Source organism: Lycorma delicatula, chromosome 1, assembly GCF_047948215.1.
Source record: "Lycorma delicatula isolate Av1 chromosome 1, ASM4794821v1, whole genome shotgun sequence".
NCBI classification, from domain to species: Eukaryota; Metazoa; Arthropoda; class Insecta; order Hemiptera; family Fulgoridae; genus Lycorma; species Lycorma delicatula.
Window position 1 is genome coordinate 178,820,073 of NC_134455.1, and position 16,144 is coordinate 178,836,216.

Sequence of the window (16,144 nt, forward strand, 5' to 3'; positions counted from 1 at the left end):
AACAATACACAAAACATTTTTATTAAAGTTCTAGTTCAATTTTAAAACGGCTTTATATTTGTCAATTTTATAAATCAAATAGAATTTAATAACAAGAAAATGTCGTGGTGGTAATATGATTTTATTATACAATTATAAATCATATGGTTACTTTTCCCGGGAAAAATAGTTGAATTTATAGGTTAAGTTCGTCAGTAGGTGTTATGGTTTTACCTCTGCTAAACTGATCGCTGTTCTACGTAATGATAGATATTTTTTATTTAGTTCTGACAGTTGTGTAGTATTGTTAGCAGTTATTAATCTTAGATAGATATTTCTTGAAATCTATAATAATGGAAAAGGAGTGTCAGTGGTTAGAAATCATTGAAAGATGTGTCTTCGAAGAAAATAAAATTGTAAGGTTATTAACTAATACATTTATTTTACCAAATTTACATTTACTAAGTTATTGTAAGGATTTAAAAAAATTATAATTGAGATCTACCATTGCGACTGTTATTACCAATTACTTTATCTACAACCAAATTTGAATAGTTCACATCATATATGGCCAGAAATTAAGACCACAGTGACTTATAATTATGGAAATATATATACTTAAATAACACTAATGTGGTGGTTATTAATTAAAGAGGAAAATAGCCCAAAATTCAAACTCAGATCTAGCGTGGTAGTGGGTTTAATTTGTTATGTTTTTACCCATGTAAACTCTTTTGATGGCAATGTAACAAAACAACAAATTTATCACAATTGCTATTGCACAGATTAATATGGCTGGCTTTGTCAGTTATCAAACTTGATAATTCTGAGTAATTATTTGATCAACTACAATTTTTTCCATACTTTAATTTACTATAATAATACGCATAAAATCAGGTTAGGAAAATGCAAGATGTAAATGTGAGAAAGTAGTTTGGACAGCTGGTGATACTTGCAAGATCAAAAAGTCAATGCCATGTTATCAGTATTCTAGTTAATTAGCTGTCACTTTTGTGAATTATTGATACCTGTTCAGATGGTAATCCATTCTGTAGAGAGAGAGGTTAATGTTAATTTTTTTTTTTGTAAGACTTTACAAAGAGAGTTTGGATAAATTACCAAGGTATGGCAATACTTAATACTACCTTTTAGAACACTTGGCTGAATTCATCTTTAAATGGAAATAGTCACTGCAGTAAGAAACTACATCATATGTTCTGTTCAGTTAGTCATGTGTACAATGGAAAATCACCTTATGAAGAGTGCCATTTGACGTCTTCAATGGCTGTCTCCAAATCTGACTCTTGATTACTCTCAAGGTTAGTTTATGGTTAATTGCCCCCTCCACAAAACTAACTTAGGTTATGAATCACCTCAACTGTAAACTCTCACAAAATGGAGTACCATCTATACAGGTTGCTGTTACTTGCAAAACTGATTACTAATTGATTAAAATATTGATAAAACAAGCATGGACTTTCTTTGCACAGGTCAACCGCTGCTTAAAACTGCTTTCTGGCATTTTGATCTTGTGTTTATCGGATCCCTAGCATATCTTCTCGTACTGTGGTACTAAGGTAAATTGAACTTGATCAAGTAATTGCCCAGATTTTTTGTAAACTTTTCAAAAAGATTTTATGTACTTTCTAATTCACTAACAAAATACACAGTATCATAAAACAAATCGCTCAGTGGTAACACTGCAATCTTTTTATATTCTTACTAGTTATAACTGTAGTGACTGCATTAAATAGTACCACACAGCAGACTAAATGCACATTCACCCAAACATACAAAAATCATTTGTAAGCTTTACACAAAATAATGAATCAACATTTGTAAATCACCTTGTAGAAACATAATGCACATAATTATTAGATCACAACAGGTATATAAAAGCCACACTGTATACAATTTAATGATATGAAATTTATAATTGTATTAAATTTGGAAAAAAAACATTTAATCAGTAAGCAGCATTTCACCTAAAGTATTAATGGTTGTATGTAATGAATGAATTAATAAATGCTAAACTAAGACAATATGCTACAATCATTGCTGTATATGCAGCTGAATATCTGACATTTAAGAAGAAATGTCTAATCAATAAACTAAATTTCATTAATGTAGATAAGAGTAAAGAAGACGATACAATAATGAATATTACATGAACGTAGAGAAAAATCAGATATAATCAGAAAAAGAAGAAACATTTTCTGTGGTCACCACCTGCATAGAATGAACACCAACATACTGGCATACTGTTTATTTAAGCATTTAAAATCTAAAAACCAATAACAGCTGGGTCAGAGAAACTGAAATAGACATGGAGAAACTAAAAATAGCAAAGAAAACATCAAAGAATATTCAATACTGAGAAAAAAAATTGGAAAATATCACTAGGTATCAGGAAAAACCAAAGTAACAGAAGAATTATACCTGAACCGAAGAAAAAAAGAAAAATATGTTGAAATGATGAATGAGATATGGAAAAATAAAAACTGAAAAAAGTGGATTTGTTGAAATGGTGTAATCCACAGTGGCTAAAATGAAAAAAAAAATTATGATGAAATATACCAAAGAGACTTTTGTTTCACATCAAGACAAGCAGCACTGACAACCCTGGAAATTCCATTGAAGAATTAATATTAGTTTTATTAAAACATTAATCTTTTGAAGCCAGGGCCAAACTAAAGACAAATAACAACTTAATTCTTAATATGGTGGCAATTAAAAAGTTAAAATTATTGAAGAATGTCAAAAGTGTTTTAATTCAGTTTTGAAGTTTGTTACACTTTTATTTAAAATACAGTTAGTCATACTGATAAAACTGCCTATTTGAAGAAAAAAAAGTCATTTGAAAGAAATGAATGGTAATAAACCCTTACTTTTGCCCTTTTAACCTCTGTACACCATCATACACTCCAAAATTTTAATAAATGAATAAAAGTGAACGTGTCAAAAAAGTTTGACATCCAATTTACTTATTACTCATTTTCTTTGTGGTTTATTTACATATATATATCATTCGTACGGTGAATTAATTGTTATACTAATTGTAAATAATTATTATACTGTAAGACCTAACTGATAGCTTTTTTGTGTTTTTTTTTTAGTTGAAAAATATTTATTTTATTTTTCATAATTCATCATCATCATACCTTTTTTCCAGGTTACTTATAAGTGGCTGAGTAGACATCTTAATATTCATGTGAATATTTCCAAAAGGTATGCTTTATGAATGTTTATATTTTTTTATATTATTTAATTTATGACTGCCTTTCTGTTTTTTCAAACTGTAATTATATGTATACAAGTTTCGGATCATTGATTATTTGTGACTTCTAGATCTAGAGTCTTTCTGAATGTTTGTATATTTGTGTTAGATGTGTAATGATTTAATTATTATGTACTATAATTTACTTTTGTATAGTAGTTTTAGAATTAGAGCGAAACCCTTTAATAATGGACACCTAACTACAGCCAACGCTAAACAATGGACAATTTTACAATCCCCAATCTTCGAAAGAGGTTTGTTAATAAAGCTCTAATAATCAGTGCACACTTTGAACAACAGGCAAGAAGATTGTTGATAAAAACAATTTATGTGTTTAATTTTTGTGTTTTACAAAAGTACATTTTACTACAATCAAACTCATATTTTTTTGTCTTATGTTATATTCTTATTTCTTCAGTTCTTATTTACATAGAGTGATTCTGGTATATTTAGGATACAGACTGATATAGATTATTGCATAATTTATGTGCACATTCTATTTGTTTAATCACATAATACGGTTTGATTTATTCATCCAATAGTAGTGGGTTTGTTGTACAGTACAAATCAAAACATTTTACATAATTTATTTAAATTAAGTTTTTCTTATAAAATAAAATTTCTAAAGAAAATATAATTACTGGTGCAACATGGTAAGTGGCATTGATGTTGGTGAAGTTAATACAGTTGCATATATTCAAGTTTATTAATATTAATGGAAATATGTGCACAAAAAAATAAGGTTTTTAAAAAATGTTATTTCAGTTTCAAAAGAGAATGATGAAAATGTAATAGGAATTTGCAGATTAAAGGATGTCGACAAAGGTAAATCATGTATTGAGATGAGCCATTCTGTCGTTGCTGTAAAGTAGTTTACCACGTTCATTGTGTTGGTTTTATTTGTACCTGATTGTTTTTTTAATTATGAGATTTTTATTCTTCTGATTTTATTTAAATTAATATTCAGTGTTTTTAGTTACTCATTTGAAATATTAAATTTCTTTCGTAATATGAGCTCCGTTCAGAAAATAACCGTACTTTATTTTTTTAATTTTAATTGTTAATTTTACAGATTATTAGTTCTTGTCCCCTTCAAAGTACTCCCCTCCCCAATTCACAAACTTTTTCCTGCAGTGTTTTCACTTCACGAACCAGTCCTAGATAGCTTCATTTGAAATGGCTTTTAAGGTCCGTGACAAATTTGCTTTAATGTCATTGGTAGTTTCAAAACGGTGTTCTTTCATCACTGATTTTAATTTTGGAAATAAAAAAAGTTACAAGGAGCCAGGTCTGGCAAGTAGCGAGGGTGAGGAAGGACAGTTATCTGATTTTTGGCACAAAACTGACAAATTGACAAACATAGTTGTGTGGGCACTTGTCGTGGTGAAGGAACTATGAGTTGTCTCACCACAACTCTGGTCTCTTTTTGCAGATTTTTTTCATGGGCATTGTAAAATGCATTGATAATACGCACAGTTCACTGTTTCACCTTGAGTCAAGAATTCAAAATGCACAATTCCATTAAAATCAAAAAAAAAACAACAGAGAGCCTTACTTTGACATTGGACGAGACTGACGTGCTTTGTTGGGGCGATCCTTTGCCAGTCCATTGTGATGATTGAAACTTTGTCTGATGTCATAGCTGTAAACCCAGCTTTCATCTCCAGTTATGATCCTTTGCATGAAAGATTCATTGTCATTGGCTTATTTAAGATGTTGCCAACAAATGTCCATTCAATGTTCTTTCTGCTGTTCAGTCATCAAACAAGGAACATACTTTGTTGCAACTTGATGCATGTTCAATTTTTCATTCAAAATTTCATGGCATGATCCAATTGATAGCTAACCTCTTCTGCAAGTTCTCTGACAGTCAATCGGTGATTTGCACACACCAGATTGTTGATTTTCTGAATGTGGGTGTCATCAGTTGAAATCAAAGGCCTTCCTGTCGAGGGTCATCCTCATTTGACTGAAAACCATTTGTAATATTGCGTATGACCCAGAGCATCATCTTTGTAGACTTGTTTCAAAAGTTTAAATGTTTCTGTGAAACTTTTCCCCAGATTCACGCAAAATTTTACATTGTATTGTTGCTGCTGAAAATTGCTACTAACACGTTACACTCAATTAACAATAACACAAAAATTAAATGAGTTATCTGCAATCCAAGAACATGTTACAGCGGAGGTTATGCAGAACACAATGCTTCCAACCACATGTCACAAAATATCCCCATTGTCGTGTAATTAAAAAAATGTTGGTTATTTTCTTAACAGACTTGTACATTTAAAAAAAATTTTATTAAATCAGTTTTTATTACTTGTGAAGAAAAGAGAACAACAAATATGATTAAAGAGAAGGTGGATGTTATTTGTAGTTTGGAAATGGTAAGTGCTAGTAACAAACAGTTCTCCGATGGAATGAAAATAGAAACTCTTATTGGTACATTTTGGAAAAATCATTATAATTCTTCAAATAATCAACTTCTTGCACATGTCTCCTTTTAAGTAAAGTAAAAATTTAGAAAGATTACAGGTATACATCATTATTTGGTTACCTTCTTTTAATAATAAATCGATTCCAACCATGCCTATAAATAAACCAGTTTTACAGTCCAAACCAATCATTATGAATAATGACAAACAACAGTCACATTAATTATTAAAGCTAGAAAAACTTATTTTATCAAAAAATATTACACATTGTTTTATAATAAATGAAAAATTATGAATCATAACATATTTAGATTAATGAAATGATTTTAAAAAAGACACATACGTTTATTTTTTTATAAAGAATTATTTTGGCTACTAAAACAGAATGTTTTTACTTACCTGTATAGCATTATAGCTGCTACAATGCTATACAGGTAGCTGAGAAAAGGAAAGAGTTGTAATCAGTCCAAAAAACCAGATGGAAATTTTCTGGATGTGTATGTGTTTGGTGTCACACTCTAAATCATCTTATACCTCCAGAACTACTGGACCAGTTTTGTCAAACTTGATCAGATTACATTTATATATGGGACACTGATCTATTAAATTTTCGACTTAAAAGGTCCAGGGGGTGAGGTTATAGAGCAAGATCACCCTCAGTATTTTGAGATTTTACCTAATTAAGGGTTTATTTTTCTTAGGCACATTTTTTAAAAACTAAAAAATAATTGCAGAAAAAATTTTCTTGCAAAATTACAACCACCAGCCCAAAAAATCTTCTAAACTAGTGGCCAAGTGGGTATACTGCGTCAATACCCCCTGTACCCCTGTCACCACAAGGAGCACTGATATATTTTAAATTAAGTTGTGTGTGTAAGCCATGCATCAGAAAAAAGTAGCATGACAGGAAAATCCAACTGTATTACAGTTGAATATATTATGGTAAAGTTTGTTATCTTGTATTGATAAAAGTTTTTTGTATACACCTTAAAAATGGTAAGTTTTGGTATTTGCTATGAATTTGAATTCATCCTTAACATTATTAAAATGTAAAGAGTTTCACTAAAAAGTTAATGTTGAAATAAAATGGAAAACAAGAAAGTGATAAAAACTGTGAAAAAAAAATTTCTTAAAATCTTAATCTAGATGATAATTTTGTTTGAAATCAAAATAAATATCAATTAAACATTATAAACAAGTATTTCTAACAGTATTTATAGAACACACATGAAAAAACTATCAACTGTTGTCATTTTATGTAATTTTTTAAAAATATTTTATAATAAAAAATATACAAAGTTAAAAAATGGGAAATAAAAATAACTTGTATATATGTTGTGTATGATCTGCCTCACATAATGAGAAAGCTTAGAAATTTTGTAATCCATAAATAATGGTAACCGATGTTATGACTATTCAACATGTTCATTGATTTTTTTTATTTGCTTACTGGTTTTTCCAAAATACTTTTCTTAGGAAGAAAAATACTTTAAAGATGGAAGGGATTAGACTACTTAACATAAAGCTAAAAGATCTTTTCGTACATCTGAATGGAGTACGAACAAAAATCCTAAAATTTGAAGTTATTGTAGCAGTAAAAAAATATGAAAGATGGGATAGTTGTAGGAATAGATGAACTGCCTAGAAGAGATTAAATAATTCAATGAGCATGGGCTGCAAGAGAAAGTGAAATTGTTGTATATGATGTATGATGTGTAACTAACTGGTTGTTGTTTATGATGTACAATAGTGAGATATGGCCAAAAAGCTTCCTGAAAACAACCATGATTTAATTCCAGTAAAAAAAAAAAAAAAAACTGAGTAAATTGTCAAGATTCCAGGGTTAGTTTAATTTAACAAAGATTTAACAAAGTTTAATTCTGCACAGAAGTTAGGCTATGTAAGGCTGTGCATTCTGAACAGGTTAAGTAGAAATATGGAGCAAATCGGTTACAGAACAGTCTTGTCTCAGGAAAGAATAGGTAATAAGGAATCTAATCAGACTAATAACAACTATTGATGAGAGTTGTGTAGAAAGCGATAAAGGTGTAAGTATGCTAACGAGGATGGAGTTGATTGAATCAGCAGTTATTTCTACAAGAACCAATTGTATACTGTGAGCTTATTCTGCTTCATTGTGGAACACTGTAACCAAATATATGATGTGTATTTTGCAGGCAACTTGTTTAAAGATTAGTAGTGTAAAAAGGGATAGTGAAGAGCATTAAATCAGTAATTTATTGATAATTAAAAAATATCAGTAAACATATTTGTCTTTAAAATAAATAATATTCAATATTTAAAAATTTGTTAACATGATAATTTTTCTGTAAAAGAAAAATTTTTCTTTTACCAAACATTGTTTCAATTTATTACAGCGTAGATTAAGAAAAATCCTAAACTCAAGGAAGACTACTTACATTTCATGAAGGAAAATCAAGAACTGGATCACATGCAACCTGTAGATTCATTTCAGTCCAAGGTTCCATCTGAAACCTTTTATTTACCTCATCACACAGTATTTTGTGAATCTTCCACCACTACCAAAACAAGAGTAGTATTTGATGGTAGTGCGAAAACTTCAAATGGCCAATTACTCAATTCAATTCTTGCTACAGGTCCAGTAGTACAACAAGATTTATTTTCAATTATAATTAGTTTTAGGACTCATAGTTACAGGCTATCAGGAGACATTCCTAAACTGTACAGACAAATTCGCATTAATCCTCGAGATTATTCATTACAAAGAATTCTCTGGTATGATGATACCAACTCATCAATCATTCCATGTAACTTACAGACAGTTACTTATGGGTTAGTGCCTTCAAGTTTTCTAGCAACAAGATGTTTGATTGAAATTTCCAATCAAAATGAAGCCTTTTTTCCTCAGGGTTGCCAAGTAATTAAGTAAAATTTTTATGTAGATGATCTGCTCACTGGTTGTGACAACATTGATCAGTTGAAACAATTATACAATGATGTTTCGTTATTGCTTAGCAAATATGGACTTTCAGTACATAAATGCCATTCCAGCGTTCCAGATATGTTTGACAATTCTGATTCTTTCATCAAATTAGATAAGGATGATAATATCAAGACACTTGCATTATTTTGGAATCCTCAAGGCGATGATTTTATTTATCAGTTCAAACCAAGGGATAAGAATAATTCTTACAGCAGGCGTTCCGTTTTGTCAATCATTTCTTCATTGTTCGATCCTTTAGAACTACTTGCTCCTATAATCGTTCTGTTTAAAGTGCTCATACAAGAGTTATGGTGCATCAACCTTCACTGGGATGAAGTTCTTCCCGCTCTGTTAGCAGAAAAATGGAATTTTCTCTACTCTCAACTCAAATCTTCAATTATTTTAAGATTCCTAGATTAGTTAAAATTAGTTTTAGTAAGAGTCATCAATTACATGGATTTTGTGATGTAAGTAGCAGCGCATATGGTGCATGTCTTTTCAACAGATCTGTTGATAGCAATAAACACACTGAAACCCACTTATTGTGTTCAAAATCTAGAGTTGCTCCATTCAAGCAAATCTCTATTCCTAGGTTAGGGCTGAATGTGGCTTTTCTATTATCTCATCTATTCAATAAAGTTAAGTGTATTTTAAGTATAAAGTTTCATTCAATCCACCTTTGGTCGGATTCTCAAGTCATACTTTACTGGTTGTCATCGCTTCCTAATTGATGGAAGATATTCGTTGCAAATAAAACTTATAAAATTTAAGAGCTAACTAAGGAATGCTTATGGAAGCACATTCCTTTAATAAGGGATAACCCCGCAGACATCTTGTCACGTGGTTGCCTGCTGGATGCATTAATCTCGTCACACCTATGGTGAAATGGCCTGTCTTTTCCGAAGGAAGAAGAGAATGTCTGGCCATCCAATCAATCTGTTATTTCTGATTCTGCCAGATACGCTCAAGGAAGAGAAGTCTATCAAAACTAATGTATTTTCAGCTGCTCTTCAAGCTACAAAAGCTGTGAACTTCAAAACCATTTTCCTCATTCACACGAACACTAAATATATTTTCATATTGTTGATTCATTCACAATTTGAAAAATAAATACAGTCGTATGTTAGATCTTTCTCCACAAGAAACCAGTTCCATATTAGAAATTCTTGTTCCCCAAACTTAAGAATTATATTTTGCAAAGGAATTAAACGATTTAAGAAAAAATTCTGCTGTATTCAGGAAAAGCAAATTAACTTCTCTCAAACCCATTATTGGATCAAAATGGCATTATTCGCGTTGTAGGTCTAAGTTTTTCAAAATTGTCTCTAAATTCTAAGCATCCTGTGATTTTAAGTCCTCATAGTTATCTAACTCAATTTAATTATTTATCATGAGCATTTAAGATTATCCCATGGAGGATTAGAATTAATTCATTCTTCACTCAGACAAAAATATTGGATCGTCAATTCCAAAATCATAATTCCCTCCGTCATACATAAATGTTTAACTTGTTTTCGCTTTAGAGCTCAACCTCAGAGTCAGTTACTTGGTTAACTGCCAAAAGAAAGAGTCACAATATTCAGACCATTCCAGTCAACTGGTGCTGATTATGCTGGCCCAATACTTATCCGTCATGGTGGGCGGCGTACACGATCTACCAATCCTTCAACTATTAAGGCTTACATTGCATTGTTCGTATGTCTCAGCACAAAGGCAGTACACCTTGAACTCATGACTGATTTATCAACAGAAAGCTTTATCGCTGCCCTACGAAGATTTGTAGGATGCTGAGGAGAATGTCTGGCCATCCAATCAATCTCTTATTTCTATGATTCCGCCAGATTCGCTCAAGGAAGAGAAGTCTATCAAAACTAATTGTTTTCAGCTGCTCTTCAAGCTACAGAAGCTGTAGAACTTTCAAAACCATTCCTTGTTCACACGAACACTAAACATATTTTCATGTTGTTGTCGATTCATTTACAATTTGAAAAATACATTGCTCTCTTACATTTTTTCTGACAATGGAAAAAACTTTTGCGGTGAAAATTACTATCTTCAAGAAATGTATGATTTTCTTAAAACTGATACCGCTAATTTCAAAATTAAATTTTTCTGCACCTCTAACAATATAAAATGGTCCTTCATTCCTTCATACTCTCCTAGTTGGGGTGGTTTATGGGAAGCCGCTGAGAAGAGCATGAAGTTTTACCTGCAAAGAGTCATGGTAAATTATGTTATCAACTACGAAGAATTATCTACTCTGTTTATCCAAATAGAGGCATGTTTAAATTCAAAACCATTATATTTACCTTCATCTGACACCTCTGATCCCGCTCCACTCACTCCTTGACATTTTTTAATTTTTGCTCCTTTAACTTCCTTACCTGACCCTGATTTCTCAGGCATTAACGTAAATAAGCTCGCTAGGTGGCAGCTTACACAAAAATTATTTAGAGATTTTTGGAAAGTGTGGTCTAACAACTATTTACATTCTCCACAACAGAGAAGTGCAAGGTTTCAATTACCAACATTTGCGTTGGTAATCTGGCTATAATTAAGGAAAATAACCTTTCTCATCTGAAGATTAGGATTAATAGTTCAAGTGCATCCAGGCAAGGATGGACTCACTAGAGTAGACGTAAAAACAAATAACACCACCATAAAAAGAGCCATTAATAAACTAATTATTATTCCAAATTTAGATGATTGGGATGATATGAATTATTCTAAATCCAATCAATGATTTTTTTCTTTTAACGTCATTTCATGTAATTTTTATAAAAATTATAATTTGGGGGGTGGTATGTTATGTTTTCACCACCTCTTGACATTGGGTGCTGAAACATAGTGGTGGCTAGGGTGCCCACGACAAACTATGGTCGTCAGACCATCCCGGATGTCTACGTCACTAGCTGCTCCCTTGAGCACTCTACATAGCGTCTTATACCAGTCTGCACTCATACCTGACCCAAGGCGGTCGTGTCCGGACGGACTCTCTCAATTCTTGTTCAGATGAACATTACTTTAAGTTTTATTTAGCTTATGTTTGCTATCTTTAAAGTTAAGTTACAAGTTTATATTACAAAATTCTTTTAAACCACCAAAACGGCGTACAATTAAACAATCCTTCATCAATAATCAACAAGATGTTGTCTTCATTCATCACCTATGAACACATACAGTCCATCTTCATTCTAAAATCTACCACAACGCTGTTGAATCAGGGCATCCCATCGACGTTGCAACAATGTTCTTTTCATCATGATAAATTAATATGCTGAAAATTTATGTTATTTTTCTGTGTATAAGACATGTTTGGTTTTGTGAATGTTTGGTTTTATGAATGTTTTGGTTAATCAATTATTTTTATTCCAGATTGCTTTCAACATTTGTGAATAAATCAAATGAAAGAATTGGTGTAACCTATTTTTTTGGAGGAATTATGCATGATGGAAGTCATAGAATAGTAGTTAGTCGGCAAGAAGATTTATCAGATGTAAAATGTAAATTTAAAAATGTTACTTCTGAACATGTGTACAGTATACAGAAAAATAGTGTGAGTGGAGATCTTGGTTCTGCATTATATTCTGTCGATAATATTGCTGTTCATGACAATCAGAATAAATCAAAGATAGGGTAAGCATCATATTTCAAATTAGACATTTTTCTGAGTTTTGCTGAGAATATTGCAATTGAATATTTTAGTAAAAGTTTATAATAAATAATTTCTAACAAGACAGGTCCTTGACGTTTTAGACTGAGTGTAAAAGCACCCTCCTTAAAGAAACCACTTTATGTTAAACAATTATTTGATCCTCTATGTTACTCCAATATATTTCCTTTAGAGTACTATGAACTATGCACTATAAATGCGCTGCTCCTAGTATTTTTTCCACTATTAGATTGCCAGATATTGACATTATTAAGTGACTTAATATAACTCATGGCAGTCAGTTGACTGGTAGAAGAAAGAAAGCTTCCTTGACAGCTCCTTAACCTATCCTTGTAGAAATGTTTTTATGAATTGAGTATTTAACAATTTTCATCAAGTTTTATAAAATTGATTTTTTTAAATAGATAAACTTTTTCTTATCATTCAGTATCAGCTGTTTACTAGGGTAATAAAGGGAAATGGAATTCATAATATAAAACTTATTTAACATTTTGCAAGGCAGATTACAACTACATTTCTTGGTTTCTGTATAGGAATACTCCTTTTTTGAAGAGGTGGAGGAACTCAATTTATGGATGCCTGGGCAGTGTCGGGCTCGCTAACAGGTTCTGCAAGATGTTATTAAATGCGTATGTGTTCCTCTGCACTACTGACTAAACCTCCACCCCTGGCTACCCATCCTTCTTGGTATAGCTTGTGTGCATTGCTTCAGGAAGGGAGGGAATACGCCCTCACACACATTCAGACACAACAGTCAACAGACACGGACCTCAGACCCACATGATACCAAACATCAAATTAAATCTCACACTCCACAACATCCAATCATCACTCAGAAAACATACCTCATACTGCACACTCCACCCATCACATCAAAGTCATTCACATCCAATCACATAAACAAACACCTCACAGACAATCGAACACTATAATATACTTACCTCACAGGTCACCATTGGATGTGGGAGCAAAATGCCCACAACCTCATCACACTTAGGTGATCCCCACATGTACGGGGAACCTCCTAGGCTCTCAGCCGCTTGCCTGTTCGCCCCTGCACCCTTCGACGACCCCTTCTATCCGGCAAGACTCCTCCCAGATGTACGGCTTCTCCATGATCTTCCTAGCAAACCTTGCTACAACCGTCCAGTTTTCTGCACTTTTCAACATGGTATGCTGCAGTTCCTCTGGGAGGAAGATTTCCCTTTTTATCTGTGGTATCCAGTATTTCCCTCCTCGCATCCTCAAATTGGGGGCAGCAAAAGAAGACACGTGATATGCTGTCTCTTCTTCTTCATGTACACACACTGGACAACTAGCATAGTGATCTAGCTTAAACTTAAAAAGGTGTTCTCTGAACCTCCATGGCCCACTAGAAACTGAGTGAGATAGTAATCCAGCGAGCCATGGCCCCTCTCACACCAACTACTCAGGTCCCCAATTATGCGGTGTGTCCATCAGCCTTTATCACTAGTGTTCCACTGCATCTGCCATTCTCTCTTCATTTCTTCCATTATGGAACTAGCCATTCTCCTTTTTTTCTGCAGGTGTTGACAATCGTTGCTCTTTAATCTTATTTCTGTGGGTGATCTCCAGATCGACAGGTAGTATTCCACCAACACTGCAACTTTCTCTAGAGAAACTGTGTGATATGCAGCTGTAATATGGAGGCAGCTCCTTCTGTGTATTGATTCAAGAGCACTCCTGTGTATGCCGTATCTAATGTAGTTGCTTCACAGTATTTACTGTTAACATCTAAATTATTATTATTGTTTAATAACTATACTGGAACTGACCATATGTTGATAGTGTTTATTTATATTTTTCTTTATTTAAATAAATTCTCTGGCCAGTCTCGATACATAGTTTAAATCAGAAGTCTATGAGAATGTTTGTTTATATGTACAGTATGTATTTGTGTTTGTTTCTACTGATGTGCTCAAAACTGGAAAACTACTGAAATGATTTGAAAGAATCAATATTTTTGTGTATCTTTTTATGTTTTGATACTGAAGATAATTTTAGTTGTAGATTTAATACAACATAATTTAGTAAGTAATAAAGTTTAAACAGAGGGTAAGTTGTATTTTTCAGCAGCATTTTTGTATTATTTCGAGTGTCCATGTTTTATAAGACATAGCTACGTGGTTTACTTCACTAAGATTCAATATAAAGACTGAATTTTGTTGTGATCTTTCATATTCTTAAATTGGTTAAACTGTTCCAAGACGTCAGCAATTTAATAAAAAAATTATTATGCCATGGCTTTTTATAAGTAGGCAAATAACAACATTTTTTTTTAAGGAAATTATAATTATGTACCAAATTTGCTTTAGTCCAAGTAGCCAAATTTATTTTAGATACATTTGAAGATAAGACAAACCATTGTTGTTTGGTGGTTGGGTTTCAACCAACCACCAAACTAACTGTACATCTTAGGAGTGGTCAACTTGAGTCTGATCAAGACTACATGTTTACTGGTATATTTATACTTACATTGCACTACATCTGCAGCTATATCAGGCCTGGCAAGTCAGTATGGTGATTATAGATGCTAATCTACACACACACACACACACACACACACACACACACACACACACACACACACACACACACACACACACACACACACACCACACACACACACACACACACACACACACACACACACACACACTTACATGCTTACACACTTACACTTACACTTAGGTCCGGCAGTAGCTGGAAAATTGGTTGGAGAAAACAAATTGAAGACATTATAATTTTGTAGTTGGTGATTTGATAAAAGCATTTTATTGTGTATCTGTTGATTTATGAATGCTTAAACTGTACATTATGATTTTGGAATTGAACCATTACAAATGTCAAAATTTTATGCAAGTGAAAGAAGTGAGACAGGGTCTTTTTCATAACATTTACTTTTTGTTGAATGTTTACTATTTATTCGATTGTAGAGTATCACAGAATAGTCCTTAGGATCCTTTCTTTTTAATATCCTAATAAATGATTTTCTCTCTAATCACACATGATTCTGTATTGATTGCAGATATAAGTTTAATTACTATATTCCACATATATGCTTCAAAGCTGATGAGATCAAGCAAAAAAAAAAAATCCGAAATCATAAACACTATATTTTTGCATTGGTAAAATGTTAACATTAACTTTGTATTGTTTTAACACCAAATGTTTTGTGGAAATAGGCAAAACTGTTACCACACCCTGGAGGTGTTAGAAAATTGCATGTTGTGATACTCTGGAAAAATTTAATGTATTTGATTGGTGTAAAAGATTTAGACAGACAAGAAGATATGAATGATGTTCCCAAGTGGGCAGTGAAAGACAAAAATTACATTTGCAAGTGTGAACAGATTCCAAGATTCATTATTTTCTGACAAAAAAATTAAGTATACAATTAATGAAAGTAGTGATTCAAAGTGAATGATTTGCAGTTAAGTGAGGAAAAGCCTCTGATACTATTTTGGTCTTAAAGAGAACTGAGAATGATTATTAGACGCTGCTTTAAGTTACATTTACAAAAGGGTAAGAGGAAAATTATCCGAGCTTCTATTAAAAATATTTCTTTCTGTCTGCTTCTTACCTTTTCAGTCACATTATCTTTGGACTACTTACATGGGATCATGATCATTCTGTGACAGTAAAGAGGCACTGTTACTCCCCCTTCACAAAAAGAAAAACAAATGATTAGGATTATTTTGTTTAGAAATCATACTGCTTTTTTGGAGCTACAAATTTTGGCAGTATGTGTGTGTGCACGCGCACGTGTAACAATATAATCACTATAACAATAT

General features: G+C 32.3%; 1 protein-coding gene across 1 annotated transcript in view; it reads left to right on the plus strand.

Annotated features, from left to right (window-relative positions):
- The first annotated feature begins 169 nt into the window (after positions 1 to 169).
- The window catches only part of LOC142325976 (uncharacterized), a 57,263-nt gene continuing 41,288 nt past the window's right edge, over positions 170 to 16,144 (plus strand). Inside the window, exons 1-3 of the mRNA XM_075367974.1 lie at positions 170 to 395; positions 3,152 to 3,207; positions 12,032 to 12,292. Coding sequence (XP_075224089.1) covers positions 333 to 395; positions 3,152 to 3,207; positions 12,032 to 12,292 — 380 coding nt within the window. The 5' untranslated portion in view covers positions 170 to 332. The remainder of the gene's footprint in view (positions 396 to 3,151; positions 3,208 to 12,031; positions 12,293 to 16,144) is intronic.